Source organism: Ambystoma mexicanum, chromosome 7q (genome assembly GCF_040938575.1).
Source record: "Ambystoma mexicanum isolate Mex_15411 chromosome 7q, UKY_AmexF1_1, whole genome shotgun sequence".
Lineage (NCBI taxonomy): Eukaryota > Metazoa > Chordata > Amphibia > Caudata > Ambystomatidae > Ambystoma > Ambystoma mexicanum.
In genome coordinates this window covers 850,854,233-850,869,772 of record NC_090941.1, presented here as the reverse complement: position 1 = coordinate 850,869,772, position 15,540 = coordinate 850,854,233, and the positions used below count along the sequence as shown (strand labels likewise).

At 44.1% G+C, this 15,540-nt stretch overlaps 1 protein-coding gene across 4 annotated transcripts in view; it reads left to right on the top strand.

The window, feature by feature from the left end:
• The window catches only part of CEP295 (centrosomal protein 295), a 721,329-nt gene that overhangs the window by 389,512 nt on the left and 316,277 nt on the right, over window positions 1-15,540 (top strand). For all 4 annotated transcript variants that reach the window (XM_069639287.1, XM_069639289.1, XM_069639288.1 and 1 more), the window contains one exon: window positions 9,082-9,318. In XM_069639287.1, coding sequence (XP_069495388.1) covers window positions 9,082-9,318 — 237 coding nt within the window. The remainder of the gene's footprint in view (window positions 1-9,081; window positions 9,319-15,540) is intronic.

Here is a 15,540-nt window from a genome sequence, read left to right as displayed (position 1 = left end):
CGTGGGCAGGCTGCACAATACAAATAAATAAATAAATACAAATACTTCTAAGAACTGTGGCAAAGACACTTCCGTTTTAAATACCAGAACCGTTTTTACCTATACAAGACATTAGTCCATTGATTTTGGCCTTCTCTATTGCATTGAATCAACTCCTCTGGTGGACTCAAATTATTTCCACTGTTTTAAAGTAACTGTAATATTCGTTTTATTAACTTATGCCTTTTTGCTCCTACTTCAATGCTGTTTGGCTACTATTTCAAGGGTGCTCCCAGGCTTAGTAATTAGTATTGTAGTATAACTTGTGTGTGATATTGGTTGCCTCCTTTAGTGAATGCTTTATAAATGATTGTGTAATAAATTAAGTGTTTTTACCAAGAAACCTTGAGTCTAAGTGTCTATCTGCATACTTGTCATTTTAGACCTTTGTGTAACACCCTTACAAGCTTACATTCCCTCTTGAGATAAGCCTGGCTGCTCAGCTGGTTACCAAAAACTGCGTGGTACAGACTTATACCAAAGGTCGGTTTGGCTTACACCTGTAGTCCTAGTTGTGTGTAGTGGTCCCAAAGGGTACTGCATGCAAACTCTGCCTAACAGAGGTCGCCTGATTAACCACACATTGACACTGGATGGTTATTGTAGGTCCCCTGACCTCTAAAGGCAGTTGAAAGGAATGCCTCTGGTGGTATTGTGCTGAGACCAACGTTCCTCTCAGCCCCGTTGAAGCCCCTTCTGAGGAAATTAATCTCATATTCTTAGCACTATTTAAGAGATGTCATCCTTTTTTAACCTTCTCAGGGGCATAAGCCTTCATTTAATTGAGCATTCCAAAAGTGCACAGTGTTAACTTTCATGTATGTTCAAATACTGGCAGACATACCTCAGGGCCACTCTTATGTCAGTCGGGTGCTTGGAATGCAGATTAAGACGCATTTATTGCACCTATCTTCTTATTCAGTAAGAGGTCCTCGCAGCAAATAGGTTCTGATGATTTCCTGTCTCGTAATTTACCTGTAACAAACTTAGGGAGGGGGGACAGGGAGACGGGGTTCTCGCTCATGTTAACATGGGGATATTGCTTGACTAATTGAGGTAGGAAAACCATAGGATGTGGTCATATATGATGGAAATTATTAACCCAGTGCACTGCTGGAATGCTCAATACATTAAAGGCCTTGTTCCAGTCCTTCGGAAGGTATAAACTGCATTGACAGGTCGGCTACCTACAAGAACCTTCCAGTGTCGATCTGCAGTTGATCAGGTGATCTCTGACCCCAACACTGCCATCTTTGAATCATCTTGCCATCCTAAGAAGGGGCTTTATCTGGGCTGAGAGCAGCATTGAGTTCAGCCCTGCTCCGCCGTCTTCTGTTCCTGTCTTCCTCCTCCCACCATTGGACCCTCCTCGTCACCTATCTTTACTCCTAGTTACTTGCTGACCCAAGCAAAGGGGGGACAGCTAAGGGCAATCTCCCAGCCTCTTGCCTCTTCACTTGTTAGCCTTTATTTTATTTGTTTATTTTTTTATTTTTGTAGAGCGCCACATGCCCGGCCTCAGAGCGCACCAAAAACATAACCAGACAAACACCAAAGAAGCAGAAAAAATAAGTTCATAACAGGAGCAGACCACAGTATTGGACAACTAGATTAGTCCGGGCTGAGGTTGAAGAGATGAGGTTTAATAATTTTCTTGAAAGACGCGATATTACCAGTTAGACGCATGGAGGCAGGAAGAAGATTCCACAATAGGGACGCCTGAACGTCAAAGCTAGCTCCTGCAAGGCGGGCCAGTTTGAATCTTGGCTGGAAAAAAGTGGGCCCCATGGAGGAGCAAAGGTTCCTAATACTAAGATTGGCCTTAACACGATCTGAAAGATAAGCTGGGCATCAATAAGAGTGGCATTTAAAAGCCAAAGTCAGGGTTTTATGAGTTATCCTTTGTTTAATAGGAAGCCAATGCAAACCTCTCCTCCACCTGGTAATAACAGTAATGGTTAAAATCTACCTATTCCATTGCTAGTTACGGTTTATAGGGATTGCATCGGAAATAAAGGGTCAACATACCAAAACATCGAATACAAAGCCTCTAATGCCAAAGCATTGACAGCCTATCATTTACATGTAAAAGTGCTTTTCCATCGAAACCAGTCCATCGAAAATAAAATATAAATGGACTGGTTTCAATGGAAATGCACTTTTACATGTAAAAGATAGCATTTAAATGTTTTTTTCTGTAACTTTAAATCGTTGCATGGAACTGTCCAGTGCTGACATTTTGGCACTGGCCAGCTCCTTGCAACGTTTTAATATTTTTTTTGTATATGGGGTGGGTGGTGCCACCCCCAACCATAATGTAACCCTTAATATAACCCTAGCCCCAACCCTAACCCTAGCCCCAACCCTATCCCCAATGTAACCCGTAATCCAACCCTAACGTAACCCTTAAACTAACCCTAGCCTTAACCCTAATGCAACCCTTTATCTAACCCTAGCTCAACCCTAACACTAATGTAACCCTTAAGCTAACCCTAGCCCCAACTCTAATCTAACCCCTAATCTTAAAATTACATTTCGATGGATCATCAAATTTTATTCAACGAAAAGGCCATTCTATGGAGTGGTATTTCAATGGATAAAATTAGATGGTTTGGTGTTAGATGGTTTGCCATTCGATGGAATGACCAGATACCCTAGTTACCCATGACTACTAAAATGCATCCTTTTTGTCATATTTATCCTGCTATTCTCTCCTTATGCTGTTTCCGATTACGCTACACCACCCCCCCACCTTTGCCACCCCGATCATAAAACACAACTCTCCACTCTCACTACCTCATCTGCATACCAGCCACCATTCTAACAAACCGCACCAACCAACAGGGCTCTCTGCTCCTCTCCCCTACCCACCGCGCCGCTCCTACTCTGAAACTAAACTCCTCTACTCCTCCCTGCTGCATCAACTGAACATTGAACTCACTCAGTCTGTTTGCAAAAAGGCTTCATTCATCACGGACTACTTTCACTCTAGCTCTTCTATCTTCTACTCTTGTCATCACAGAAACTTGGATCTCTCCCTCTGACACTACTACCCTGGCAGCCTGTCATGACTGTCCTTCCCTCACTCTTCGTCTGAAGGGCAAACGCGGTGGTGTCTGGCACCTATTTTCTTCCTGCCTACATCTCACACACCCCCAGTGCCACATCCCCTCCTACCTCCTTTGAATTTACACTCAACTATTGCTCGTCCTTACCCCACTGGACCATTCTTCGATTAATTCGGACAGCTAATTTATTCTCTGTCCCAGTCACATCACCTCATCCTCTTAGGTGACTTTAACCTTCCTCCTCCTAGCAAACCACAAAAATCTGGCCTTCAATCTTTTCTCAATGAGCACACTACCCACTCACTCTGCAGGTAACTCTTGACCTCCTGGTCATCCAACTCTTAGCAACTAACACTACTGTCATGACATAATTTTCACAATTTCCATTGTATCCACCACCATTACCTTTCGACTCTAACCATTCCTCCCTTCGTATCTCTGACCTTCCGCTCCCACTCTCCTCCTTCTCTCCCGATCCCTCCTCCACTGACATTGCTTTGTCCACCTTCCAATCCCTTCTTCACAACTCCTTTTTTCACTTCCCATTGTTAACTTTCACTCCTAAATCCCAGCCTCCTCAACCTTCCCATTCATTCTGACATGTGACCACTTCTGCACATATGGAAGCCCTCCCACTATCATGAGGACCTGCAATTCTACCTCTCTGCCCATGGCGCTCTCAAGTCTTCTCTTGATAGTGCTAAAAAGGTATCTCTACTTCCTCTCATTGACACTCAACTCCAACCACCCTCGCCGACTCCAAGGAACCCTTAACTCTCTCCTTACTCCTAAACCCACAACTGTTAACGCTACTCTTTCAGCTAGTGACCTTGCTGAATACTTTGCTTCCTAAATCAAGTAATCTCTCCTCACCCTTCTTACTCCCTCCTACTTTCTTCACTCAACATGCACTACCATCTTTCACTGCCTCTGTCACACTTCAGTCATAACACTGCGGATGTCCTTACACTGCTGATAAAGGCTAGCCCCTCCTGCGCTCCATCAGACCCTCCTGCGCCTGAGTTTATCAAATTTCTATTGGCATCTCACCTTGCTGATCTCTTCAACTTGTTCTTAGACTCTGCCCGATTGCCCCCTACTTTCAAAATGACCATGGTCATCCCTCTCCTGAAAAAGGAAAGTGCTGATCCAAACCTGCCAACCAACTTTTGACCCATGTCACTTCTTCCTCACTACTTTGAGTTTTATTCAACTGCCTTGCTAACTTTTTAGACACACCCAACCTTTGCGACCCCCTCCAAGCTGCTTTCCACTCCTGAAACTGCTCTTGTGAATGTTTCCAACTTTTTTGCCTCTTAAAGTATTCCAACCTATCCTCTATCCTAATCCTCCTCGACTTATCTGCTGCCTCTGATAATGTTCACTCTGATATCCTCAATACTCTCTCTATACTTGGGATTTGCGATCAAGCACTTGTCTGGATCGAGTCCTACTTGGCACCTTATCCATTCTGTTTCTTGGAACAACACCTCTCAACTCATTCTTCTTACTGTTGGTGTTCCGCAAGACTGTCTGGGGTCCCCACCTGTTCACACTGTACACTTCTGCTCTTGAGGCACCCATCTCCCCATTTGGGTTCTCGTACCAACTCTTCGAAAACACACAAATGTTTTCCTCCTTTCCAGAGGAAAAGATCTATCGATCTACCAAACTTTCAGACCGTCTCCCTACTATTAAATACTGGATGGCCTAACACACGTATGTAGAACTCCTCCAAAACAGAGGTGCTTTTCTTTCCTGCCAAATCCATCTTCTCCTCCCCGGGCTATCCAGTTCCCACATGTTCGGGAGAATTCTCAGAAATGTGCTAATTCCTCTATACCTTAGAGACCCCGAGCAACTTTGCTGGATTTTGAGAACTTGATTTTTTTACCTGGAGAGAGTGAGACCCTTTTTCCCCACTCTCTCATGTATTTTAATGTGATTTCTGAACACTGTTTCTTTTGTTTGTTGAGTCTGACAAACTCTATAGTTATCATCTTTTTACATTGTGTCACACAGCACCTTCAGTGCAGTGACACATGGAAGTATTCCAGTTTTCCCCAATGTTTAAATACCTTCTCTTGGATAAACTACTGTTTCCAAGAGCAGTAAAGTGGAATTGACTTTACTTAAATTTGTAACTTTCTAGACCCAGCACACACTATCTTACAATAGGGTTCTGAAGGGGTTACTTCGTATCCCCTTTGTCTAGCTTCTCATGTAACAATTTGATGTTACCGTTTTCTCACTGAATGGCTTGTGGCAGTGATTTACTTTTAACTACCATGGTGTGCATTTACCGCGTGCTGTTGGCAGCTGCAGTAAAGCACCGAAGGGTGCCATTTTTGTCAAAATGGCCCAAGTGTTCTTTTTTCACCATTTTGTTTTTGTGGAAGGGTCCTTCTTTTGATTTACTCTGCGCGCCAAACCAGGTTTGGTCCCTTTGTTGCTTTGCCTTTGGTGGGATTCACGAGTGAAGCCCACCTCTGGCTCCAGGGCAGGAAGTGATGGAGGTGCCCAAAACCCCCTGTGCTTAGTCTCCTAGGAGACCCACATGCACTCTGTGGTGATTGGCTGGCAGACTGCCCGGCAAGGACAGACACCCTGCTGGGTGACTGGCAGCTAGGCTGGAATGAATGGGAGAAACCTGCATAAAAGGGGAGGCTTTTTGGCTTGGAAGGCAGTCGACCACTGGATGAAGGAACCGAAGAAGAACTTGAATAGGACACCTGCTGCAACTTCTGGACCGTTGGTTTGGCCGGTGAAGCCCTGCTGCTGTGCTGAGACTCCAAATTCGTATCGACATAGAAGCCCCTGCAAGGACGACTTCTCCCCTTGAGTTGGTGGGACCAATCAACTACAAAGTAAGCCACCTGGACATCCTCTAGGAGCAGGTTCAATTTCCACAGAGTTGCTGCTGGAAACAGAAACACCAGTTTGTGTGCGTTGCTTTTAAGCTGGCCAAGAGCTCCAGGAAGATCCTCCGGACTCCCAGGAAGGAGGACTGACTGAGCCTGAGCCACCTCAACAGAGTGCTGGACACCAGATGCAAGGAAAGTGCATCTCGCCAGCCAGAAACCGCAATGTTATTTGCGGTAGATGCGAATAGCTGAAACACCAAAGTGCCACTTGTTTGACTATTGCTTGTTGCGGTCGGTAACCGTCCCATTGCAGTGCAGGGGTCCCCAGAAGTCCTCCCTCTTTTCCCCACGACTGCGGCCCAGGAACACCAGGAACAGAAGTCATCTGCTGCACTTTTCTTCAACCTAAATGTACTGTACAGTCTAAGAGAACTTACCTCTTGTTGTTTAACTGCACTTGTTCTCTCTTGGTGAGACTTGTTGTGGTTGCTCTGTAGAGTTGCTGACAGCTTCTTTACTTCACAAGCCTAAATATCTTGTGGCCCTACTTTGAATTCTTCTATCTACCAAGACTTTTAAAACATTGTGCAAGACTTTGTACCTACCTCCTGAGGAGTGCTTCCGTTTCACCTAGACTTTTGCTCAGATTGACTTTTGCTTGGCCTGGCTCCCTGAATGACTCTTCTGCCCTCTGACTGGCTTTGGTCTTCCTTCCATCAAAGGGTTTACTAACTTTGCATTGGGGGGTTTACAAAACTTTGAGAAATATTTGTGAGATCTCTTGTTGTCATAATAACCTTTCTCTTTGACAAACCCTTAAATCTGATTCTAAATGCAACAGTGATATATTAATGTCCCCAGCACCCTAATTATGGAAGTCACCAGAGGGTGTAGGTAGTGCATGTGGGTCATCCAAAAAGGGTACTTACTGATTTAGAAATATTAAGAGTGTGTATTTTTGAAGTGTATTTGAGTGTCACTGTTATATTGCCCCTTTCTGAAGAAGACTTATTCTAACTGACTGATAAATAAATGAATAATTGTTTATTCAAGAAACCTTGTGTGTAGGTTTATTTGAATACTTGTCACTGTGAATCTCTGTGTAACTCCCCTACAGCTCACATTGACCCCTCTTGAGATAAGCCTGGCTGCTCAACACGCTACCAACCTGTGTAGTACAGACTTATTTTTTTTTTAATTGTCTTTGCTGAAATTAATCAACTTTTCAATATACATTTTACAAAACTCTAAAGAGAACATATAAATCACAAAATTGAAGAATCATATGCACACAACACACATATAAAAAGTTTTGTTTCCTCTACTTAAATGAACAAACTTGAATCCTGATCCAGATGACCTATTATTGGAGCAACATGTTCAAAGGGAGTTAATCTTAGACTAATTAAAGCTGGGCAATACGAAATTCATACAGAATCTACAAAATTTCAAATTGCTAGGTATCAATTTCCGTCTCACTTGTACTTGTCTGGTGGGGCACAGATCAAAACGCACTCTTAGTAGTACAGACTTATACCAAAGGTTGGGTTCTTATTGCCAGGAGGTCAGGGTTGTTGCAGTGCACCCAAAGGGTACTGCATACAATCTTGCCTAACACCACCTGACACCCTTCCCTGCTTCTCTTCAGCTAGAAACCTTGGTGTCATCAACGACCCTTCACACACATTCTCTACCTTCATCTCTAAAACTGGAACGGCGGCTCAACTCAACCTCCTAAATGTCCGATAAATAGGGCCCTCCTTCCCTTCAAAACTGCCACACATCCCCCAACCACGCTTGTCTTCTCTAAACTGGCCTACTGTGCCAGTATCCTCTTTGGTCTTCGAAGCTATGGATTCTGTCCCCTTGACGAGATTAACTTTGCTACCAGGACTCCCTTTGAACTCCCTTGTTCCACTCCTACTTCCTTCTGTCACCAGCATGCTGGTTGGCTAACTATTTATTTAAAACAGGGTCAAAATGTCTCCCCCTAGTGCATGAATCCATCCACGGTAAGGCACCACCATATCTATCCTCCATCAACCTCTTCCAATCGTCTGGCAGCATTCGCTCTGCCTCCTCCACCATCCTTGTCACACCTCAACCACCCTGTGCTTCCTTTCACTCTTTCACTTTTATTGCTCCACTTCCTTGGAACTCCCTCCCCTCTTCAATTTGAAACCTGGTCCACTTCAATGTATTTAAAAGCAGATTTAAAGCCCGCCTCCTTGCTTCTGAGCTATCCTCTTGACTCAAATTTCCAGCCTTACTAATTACCCCTTCCCTAACCACTAACAAGACTCTTTCCTCTTTTACCCACCACAATAGTACTTAATAGTTTGAGATCACAGCGCATGCTTAGCTGCCTGGACTACCTACCCGCTGATACTTGTCGGAAATATGTCCACTGTATCATACCAGGTATCTGTCCAAATACAACTTCTCAAACCCGGACATTCAGCCACTCACTCACCCCATTGTATGGTTTATCTGCTATATTTCCTTTTTGTACCTTCCTTCATGACCAGATAAGCTTGTTTCACTGTATGTAGGGTTGCAAATAAACAGATGCATATGCAGGAGTTTTAAGCACATGGGTGAACACGTGCAATAAATCTAACTGATAAATCCCCTGACTTAGTGACGGGATGACATTACTGCATCACTCTCCCCGTAACATACTACTTCCATAGACGTTGCATTTCCCTCCTCGCCTCAAAAAAATACTGATTGCTTCCACTGCTTCTGCCTGCTTGCAGCCTCTAAGACAAGGTAGGAGCTGCAACTGCCATTGGGATAGAGCATCAGAGTGACGTGTGCAGACAGGAGTAAGGGAGAAAGCAGATCATGTTAATATTATGTAAGTAAGGAGGCCGGTTTCTTTTTGCCACCTTCAGATGATGCTATAGTGCAGCTATAAGGTTAGGCTACATATAAGGTACTCTTTGCGCTCAGTTTCTCAGTTGGATCTTTTTAGATATCCCTCCGTTTTTGGGCCATTGTTTGAAACTATTTGGGTGACATTTTGTGAATCTGGGTGCAGTAACTTAGTTTGACTTGAGACATTTTGTTGACTCTTACTGAAAATATTTGTTGTGTTTTGTCGACAGGATCTCCGCCCAACATTGCTTATTTGCCCAGCTCTTTGTTTGCAGAGGCATCAACTAACCGCATTTTGAGCCATCCGGTTTCACTGCCTTTGTGCCCACCCCGAAGACGAGAAAGCACACCTGAAAATCAGGAGTGTCAACCTCTTGCAGAAAAGCACAGAAGTCAAATTCAGCAGATTATTGACAAATACACAAAGGATTTAAATGAGTCATTTGGAGGAAACATCCTCTTCCAAGGTATGCACATTAAGTTCTACAAAAGACAATCTCTCAAAGATATATTAGTTGATACCGTAGATGTTTTCGAAATCCTTTGTTGCTCCTTGTTTATTTCAGGCTATGCCCATTAATGTCCCCCTTTCTCGATTCTAATGGCAGCATTTTTCCAGTTAAAACATGACTGGAGCATTTTTACACTGCTGCAGTATATGGTATGCACAAAATAAAATGTGCTATGAAAGGTGAATTAACTCTAATGTATGCATGTCTTTAAAAGGAGGCCCCCTTGAATTTTCCCAGACCAATTTTTAGTTCGCAATTGGATGTCTAGTGGAACGCATCTGTCCTTCCACGTATATGTTACAGAGGGGCCACTGCTGAACACTTTTTTTTCATGGCAGCCCTGTGGTTACATGTACAGTACTGCTTTGTATGTTTGTATATTTATATAGCGCAGAAAGCCTGTGGGCATCCGGGCGCGTAACATAAATCATATGCTATACAGTATATTGAGAGAAAAAAAGGCTGCAGGGGTGTCCCCCCACAACACCCCGCTCACTATACAGTATAGCAAGCGTGGGTTGCAGGAGAACCCCCCCTCCCCCCTGCAGCTGATCCTAAAACAAAAGGACTGTGCGGCACTGCTTCCCGATCACGGAAGTGAACTGGCATTGCAGGGACCAGCAAGACAGAAGGAAAGGTAAGTAGGGGGTGTGGGAGGAGTTAGGGTTTCTATGGATTTGGGATTGTTTTACCTTGTATGACTGAATGGGAAATGTACGAACAATTTAGCATTACGTACATTTCTCATTCTGTCATTTCCGCTGCGAACTCTTCAGTCGCGGTAAAACAACCCCAAATCATATATCACTGTAGACTACAGGTAAAATGAGACAAAGCAAGGGGCAGAGATTGCCTTCTAGGGTATAGGAGCTTTTGTGAAAGATTTATTTTTTAGATCACTTTCCCTCCATATTCTATGGTCCCCCAAACCTGTTGCTTTTGTTTTATACTTTGTCCTGACTTTCTGCAGAGAAGTGAAGCCTTCACTTCACTGGCCTTTTTGCTCATTAGTTATGGGAGAATGACTAGTCCTTCAGACTGTCGGTACTGGGAAACTGTTTCCCTATCGTCTTACCTAAACTTGTTACCTGTTTGGTAACTTTTTCATATTGCACACATCTTTCAATGCAGTGCAATGGGGATACATTTGTATCACCCTAGACCTTTTTACCAAAGGGATTGATTTTTGGTTACTTTTAAATGTGCCTAAAGACAAGCTGGTGGCAGCAGTTACATTTTTACAATTTTTGCTGTATATTTAGTTAGCACATTGACGTTTACCGCGTTTGGCTACTAACCGGGGCGAGTGGCCAAAGGTTGCTGTGCCACAAGATTTTTTGTTTGTTGTTTGCCGTTTGGTCTTCGGCCTTCTTCATGCCTTCTGTGCCGAATCTTATGGCCTCGTCACTGGTTCCCTGGAGGGAACCTTCTCCTATGTGGCCAGGGAAAGGCAGAAGCCACCTGACACTGACCTTGGGGGTGGCTATCTGCGGGAGGACGACGTAGAGGAAGACCTACTCATAGAGGCAGAGGGATGTTGACCAAGTCCAACCCTTCAAATATATCCTAGTAACAGCCATGTACCTTTGCAGCACTCCATTATGGTTTATTGTAATGTGGATGGTGAATTCACATGCTTTTCTAACCAACACTGTTTTCCTCTCCCCCCGGATACCCCTTTTCAAATACTGAGATGAGGAAGATGGATTTATTAATGTGGATGACCAGACACAGTAAACCAATGCTGCGTTCTAGTCATTGGAGAATGCAAAATAAGCCCAGGTGAAGCGCAGCGGAGAGAGAAGCAGGCAAAGAGACGGTGAGACTGGCAGGCGCTGCAGCTGGTGCTAACTTGTTCTGATGCTGTTCAGAAGGCCGGAAAGGAGTGGACTGCACAACGCTGTGCAGAGGAGAGACTCATCTTGCAGAGAAGTGAAACGGGCACAAGTTTGCCGCATCCCTGTCAACTGCAGCTGGAGCTGCCGTAAGCCGATGGAGTTAAGTCGGAAGCAGAACGGCTTGCAAAACTCAGGATTATCCAGCGAGCCAAAAGCAAAGCTGTGGGTGAAATGTAACTAACGCTGAAGCAGCCACAGAACACCATTAAGCCCTGGGAGAGTGAATGTGTTGCTGCTGCACTTCAGGGTGAATGTGGTGTAAGACAGTGTGAGAAAGCCCAAGAGAAGGAAGTGAAACAGTTAATACCAATACGAACATTGTTACGCGTCCAAGGAAGGACAATGAAACTGGTACGAACATTAAGAGCCAAAGCAAGAGAAGTGTAATTGAAGCGGATATTGTTAATAAAGGTTTGGTGATCCAGCATATGAAAAGGATTGTTTTCTAGATACAACCAAGAGTGAATGAAAGTTGGAAAAGCCCTGGCAGGATCACAAACGAGACACCTTTTCTGGTAGCTATCCCCTCTGCTGGCTGAGTGAGCGAGCTGCAGGCATTATCAAGTAAACCTTCTTTCACCACATTTTCCAGAGGTCGTTTTGAGGTTCCTTCCCTCCATCCTTCCGAAGGTGGTGTCCGAATTTAATCTGGCACAAAAAATTACCTTGCCAGCATTCTATCCACCACCTCATCCTTCCCAGGAGAAGAGAGGCCTTATAGATTGGATGCTAAAATAAGCTTTTACATTACCAGGCTGGCAAAGGATGGACCAGACAATCCATTCTTTGTTGGTTATACCAGACATAGATTAGGTCAAGCTGTTAAGCTGACCTTGTCACGATGGATAGTTCTGTTTCTGATGCTTGTGAATCTGCTTAGAATCACGTTATGGGTGCTTATAAAGCGCCGGCAGCCCGCAGGCATCGGGGAGCTGGTAATAAACATGTAATGGTCACATTTGGAATTAACGTTGATCTCACTGGGTTCTTATTTTGATAAGCATTAAAGTTTACTTGAAGAGGCAAGTCATCCATACCACTGAAACCGGTAGACAGTGGTTGTGACATGGTGGAGGCAAGAAATAAACCTACCTACACCCTGAACAACCCTTGTTCTTAACTTTCCCACACTCTGTCTAGTACTAAGCATTCTTCAGACTGATGTTGCGGGTCGTTATTTGTTTCCTCGTCTTAGAAGATCACCCAGATAGGTAGTGCCAGTTATGTTCCTTTTCTGGCATTCCTTCCGTGGCCTGAGCTAATAGTTCTTAACCTGAGTTACCCTAGGACTATTCAGCCTTTCTACAGGATATTACATCATTATGTACCCGAAGTAGAAGGCTGACTTTTTTGCCTTAGATGCTAACCCTTTAACACTTATCCGCCCTTATCCACCCATTACCAGTGACCTGGGACAGACAGGGGTATAACAATCTTCGGATTGTTATTTTTCTTCAAGAATGATTTATCTTTTTTCTCTTTTCCTGTCCCTTTTAGATAAGCAGCCCATCAGCGCTTTCTGGGGAATCTTCCCCATAGGGACTAAGCAGGGACAGTGAGCTATTCGATCTATCCTCCTGTCTTCGATACTGACCCTGTATCTCCCAGGCCACTGTTTGTTGAGATCCTTTTGGTATAGGGAATCCTTGGGGTCAAGACCAACCTTTTTAACCAAAGGCGTAATTGTGACTTTTTAAATTTTCTTCGCTACTGAACCTTCTTTAAAAGATGCGTTAATTATTTTAACCAAAACGGGTGTGAATATTCCTTTATTTTCTAGTATAATTTTTGAAGGAAGTATATTTTCGGCACATGTTGGTTTCATTTTGTTTAGTACCACCAGCAGTTCTGCTTCTGAGACTGGTGTGAAATTAAAGCAATCATTGATTCCCTGATTAAAACAGTCTCTCTGGTCTGGCTTTAACTATGTTGTCTCTTGCCTTTTGCGTTTTTGCTGCAAAGGCATTTTGGACTATATCGCAGTCTTCCTTAGATGGTGAAGAGGGTGGAGTAAGGACTTAAGGTTTTTCTATGCTTTTTAATATTTCATATATTTTGCTTGTAGCATTTGATGCTGCTATTTCTTTTAATGATTAGCCTTAGCTTCTCTAATGCTTTTCCTGTATTTTTTTATTGGCTTGACTCCAGTTGTCTTTATTTTCCTTGGCGTGATTTTGGTGCCATTTTCTTTCTAGCACTCTTTTTTTCTAATTTATGTTTGTTTAGTTCTTCTCTGAACCACTTCTGGTGATTACTATTTTTCCTCGATATTTTAGTTTTCATGGGGGCTTCCTATTCCACCAGATTCTGAATCTGTGCAAGGTATTTGTCCAGCATTATTTCACAACTGTCTTGCTCTTGGAAGGATTTCAGGATTCTTGTGATACAGGGTTTGAGTTGTTCTGGTCCAAACATTTTACATTTCTACTCTGTACTTTTATATGAGGATTATGATGCTGTTTGGTGTTAGCCAGTAATACCTCAAAAGACACCAAATAGTGATCGCTCCATGTACATGGTTCTGTGACGACCCTCTGAGTCTGCAGGTTGTGCGTTAAGGCCCAGTCCAGTTGGTTGCCTTGTGGGGTTGTGGGTTCGTTTTTAAGAACAACGTAATCAAAATTTGTTAAGGTCTTCTCGAAAGAGATGGCTTCTTTATCCACCTTGTTACCTCTCCAGTGGTTAAAGTCTCCTACTAACAATGTGGATGAATTAGGTGATTTTAAGTTTGAGTTGTGAGCTAAGCTCATTTGCAAAGTCTGAGCCTAACGATGGAGGTGTATAAACGACTATTATGTTGATGCAGTCGTAAGGTGTAAACGTTAATTTGAGCTGTAGGGTTTCACATCCGTGACAACTGAAATTTGCTTTGAATAGTTTAAACTACTCTCTTGCTACAATAGCCACTCCCCCACCCTGGCTATCTTCCCAGTATTATACACTGTGTGTCCCTCTTGTACAGCAATGTCACAGTTGGGTCCTAAAGCCAAGTTTCAGTAATACAAAGTAGATCAATTTCTTTCTCCGTGATCAGCTCATGTATGCCGAGTGCGTGTTGCACATGGATCTGGTGTTTAGCAATCCTGCCTTAATTGCATAGTTTAGCAGGGAGTGGGATGAAATGCCCTCGAGGGGATCATCTCTCCCCCTTTGTTTAAGGTCCCAGCTGCCCTAGACATCTCAGTTTATATTGCTGTCCAGGAGCAACATTAATTATGGATGTAAAAGGCTTTTCTGTCCAGAATACAGCAGATGTGTAGCTGCTCCTCCACAGACTGTAGCAGACTGTGCCTGCCCGTGCTGGCCAGCGGGTTCGCGTCGGGTTTAGTGGGAAGTAGCTGCCTAGAACTATAATCCTTCTGGGGATTGTAGTTCTTGCCTATAGTCACACGTGCTGTTAATATAGTCCGACATCTAGTGGAAACCGCAGATTATTCTATCTTTCTTTCGACGATAGAAAGGGGACGTCGACATGGAAGTGACTGTAACACTATATCCCTAACGTGACGTGTAGTGTACCCAAAATCCCTCATGCATCGAGGTCCCTCTGATTGTTTTGCCTAATGCGGCGCTCACAAGATATTTATATTGCTAACTTTGTCCCCACGACCTATGGTCGTGTAGTCTCCCGACAAATCTCGTTGACGACTGCCATTCCTTGGAAGGACGCCCATCGCTGATGCAATCAGTGTCTTCCTTGAGAACATGACGAGCGCTCTTGCAAGGCCCGTAAGCTCTTTTGTCCGAAAACGTTCAGACAGGTGGACTAGTCGACTAAACGGTTGGCAGCCTACGCTATGCAGGTCGAAAGCCCTTTCCCCGTTGGCGATGTTGCTTCGGATGCCGAGGAATCCGTCAGCAGCCATGGCTCTGACTTGGAAGCTGCTGACATTTTGGTCTAGCCTGCAGGCTCCCAAATGCCCGTCCCAGACAGACAAGACACCGACTCTGTTATGGGGAGATCACACCCCAGCGACAAGGATACCCATGCACCACGGATACAAAAACACACAACCCCTAATTTCAAAGGCACCTTCCAAACCTAGCGGTTAAGCACCCTCCACGCAACCGCTTTCGCGGCATGCTTCTGGGCATCCCTTTGGAACAGGCGTTGACCCTAAAAAACAGTCGTCGACACACCGTCCAAGGGCGCACAAGCACCTGAGGCCTTGGTGAGTCACCGACCGTGTCTGCACCATCAGGCGCATCGAAACCTTCGATACATCCGCTGAAAATTCAAGAAAGCCTTGTGGCTATCATTTTAGCGACCACAGAGCAC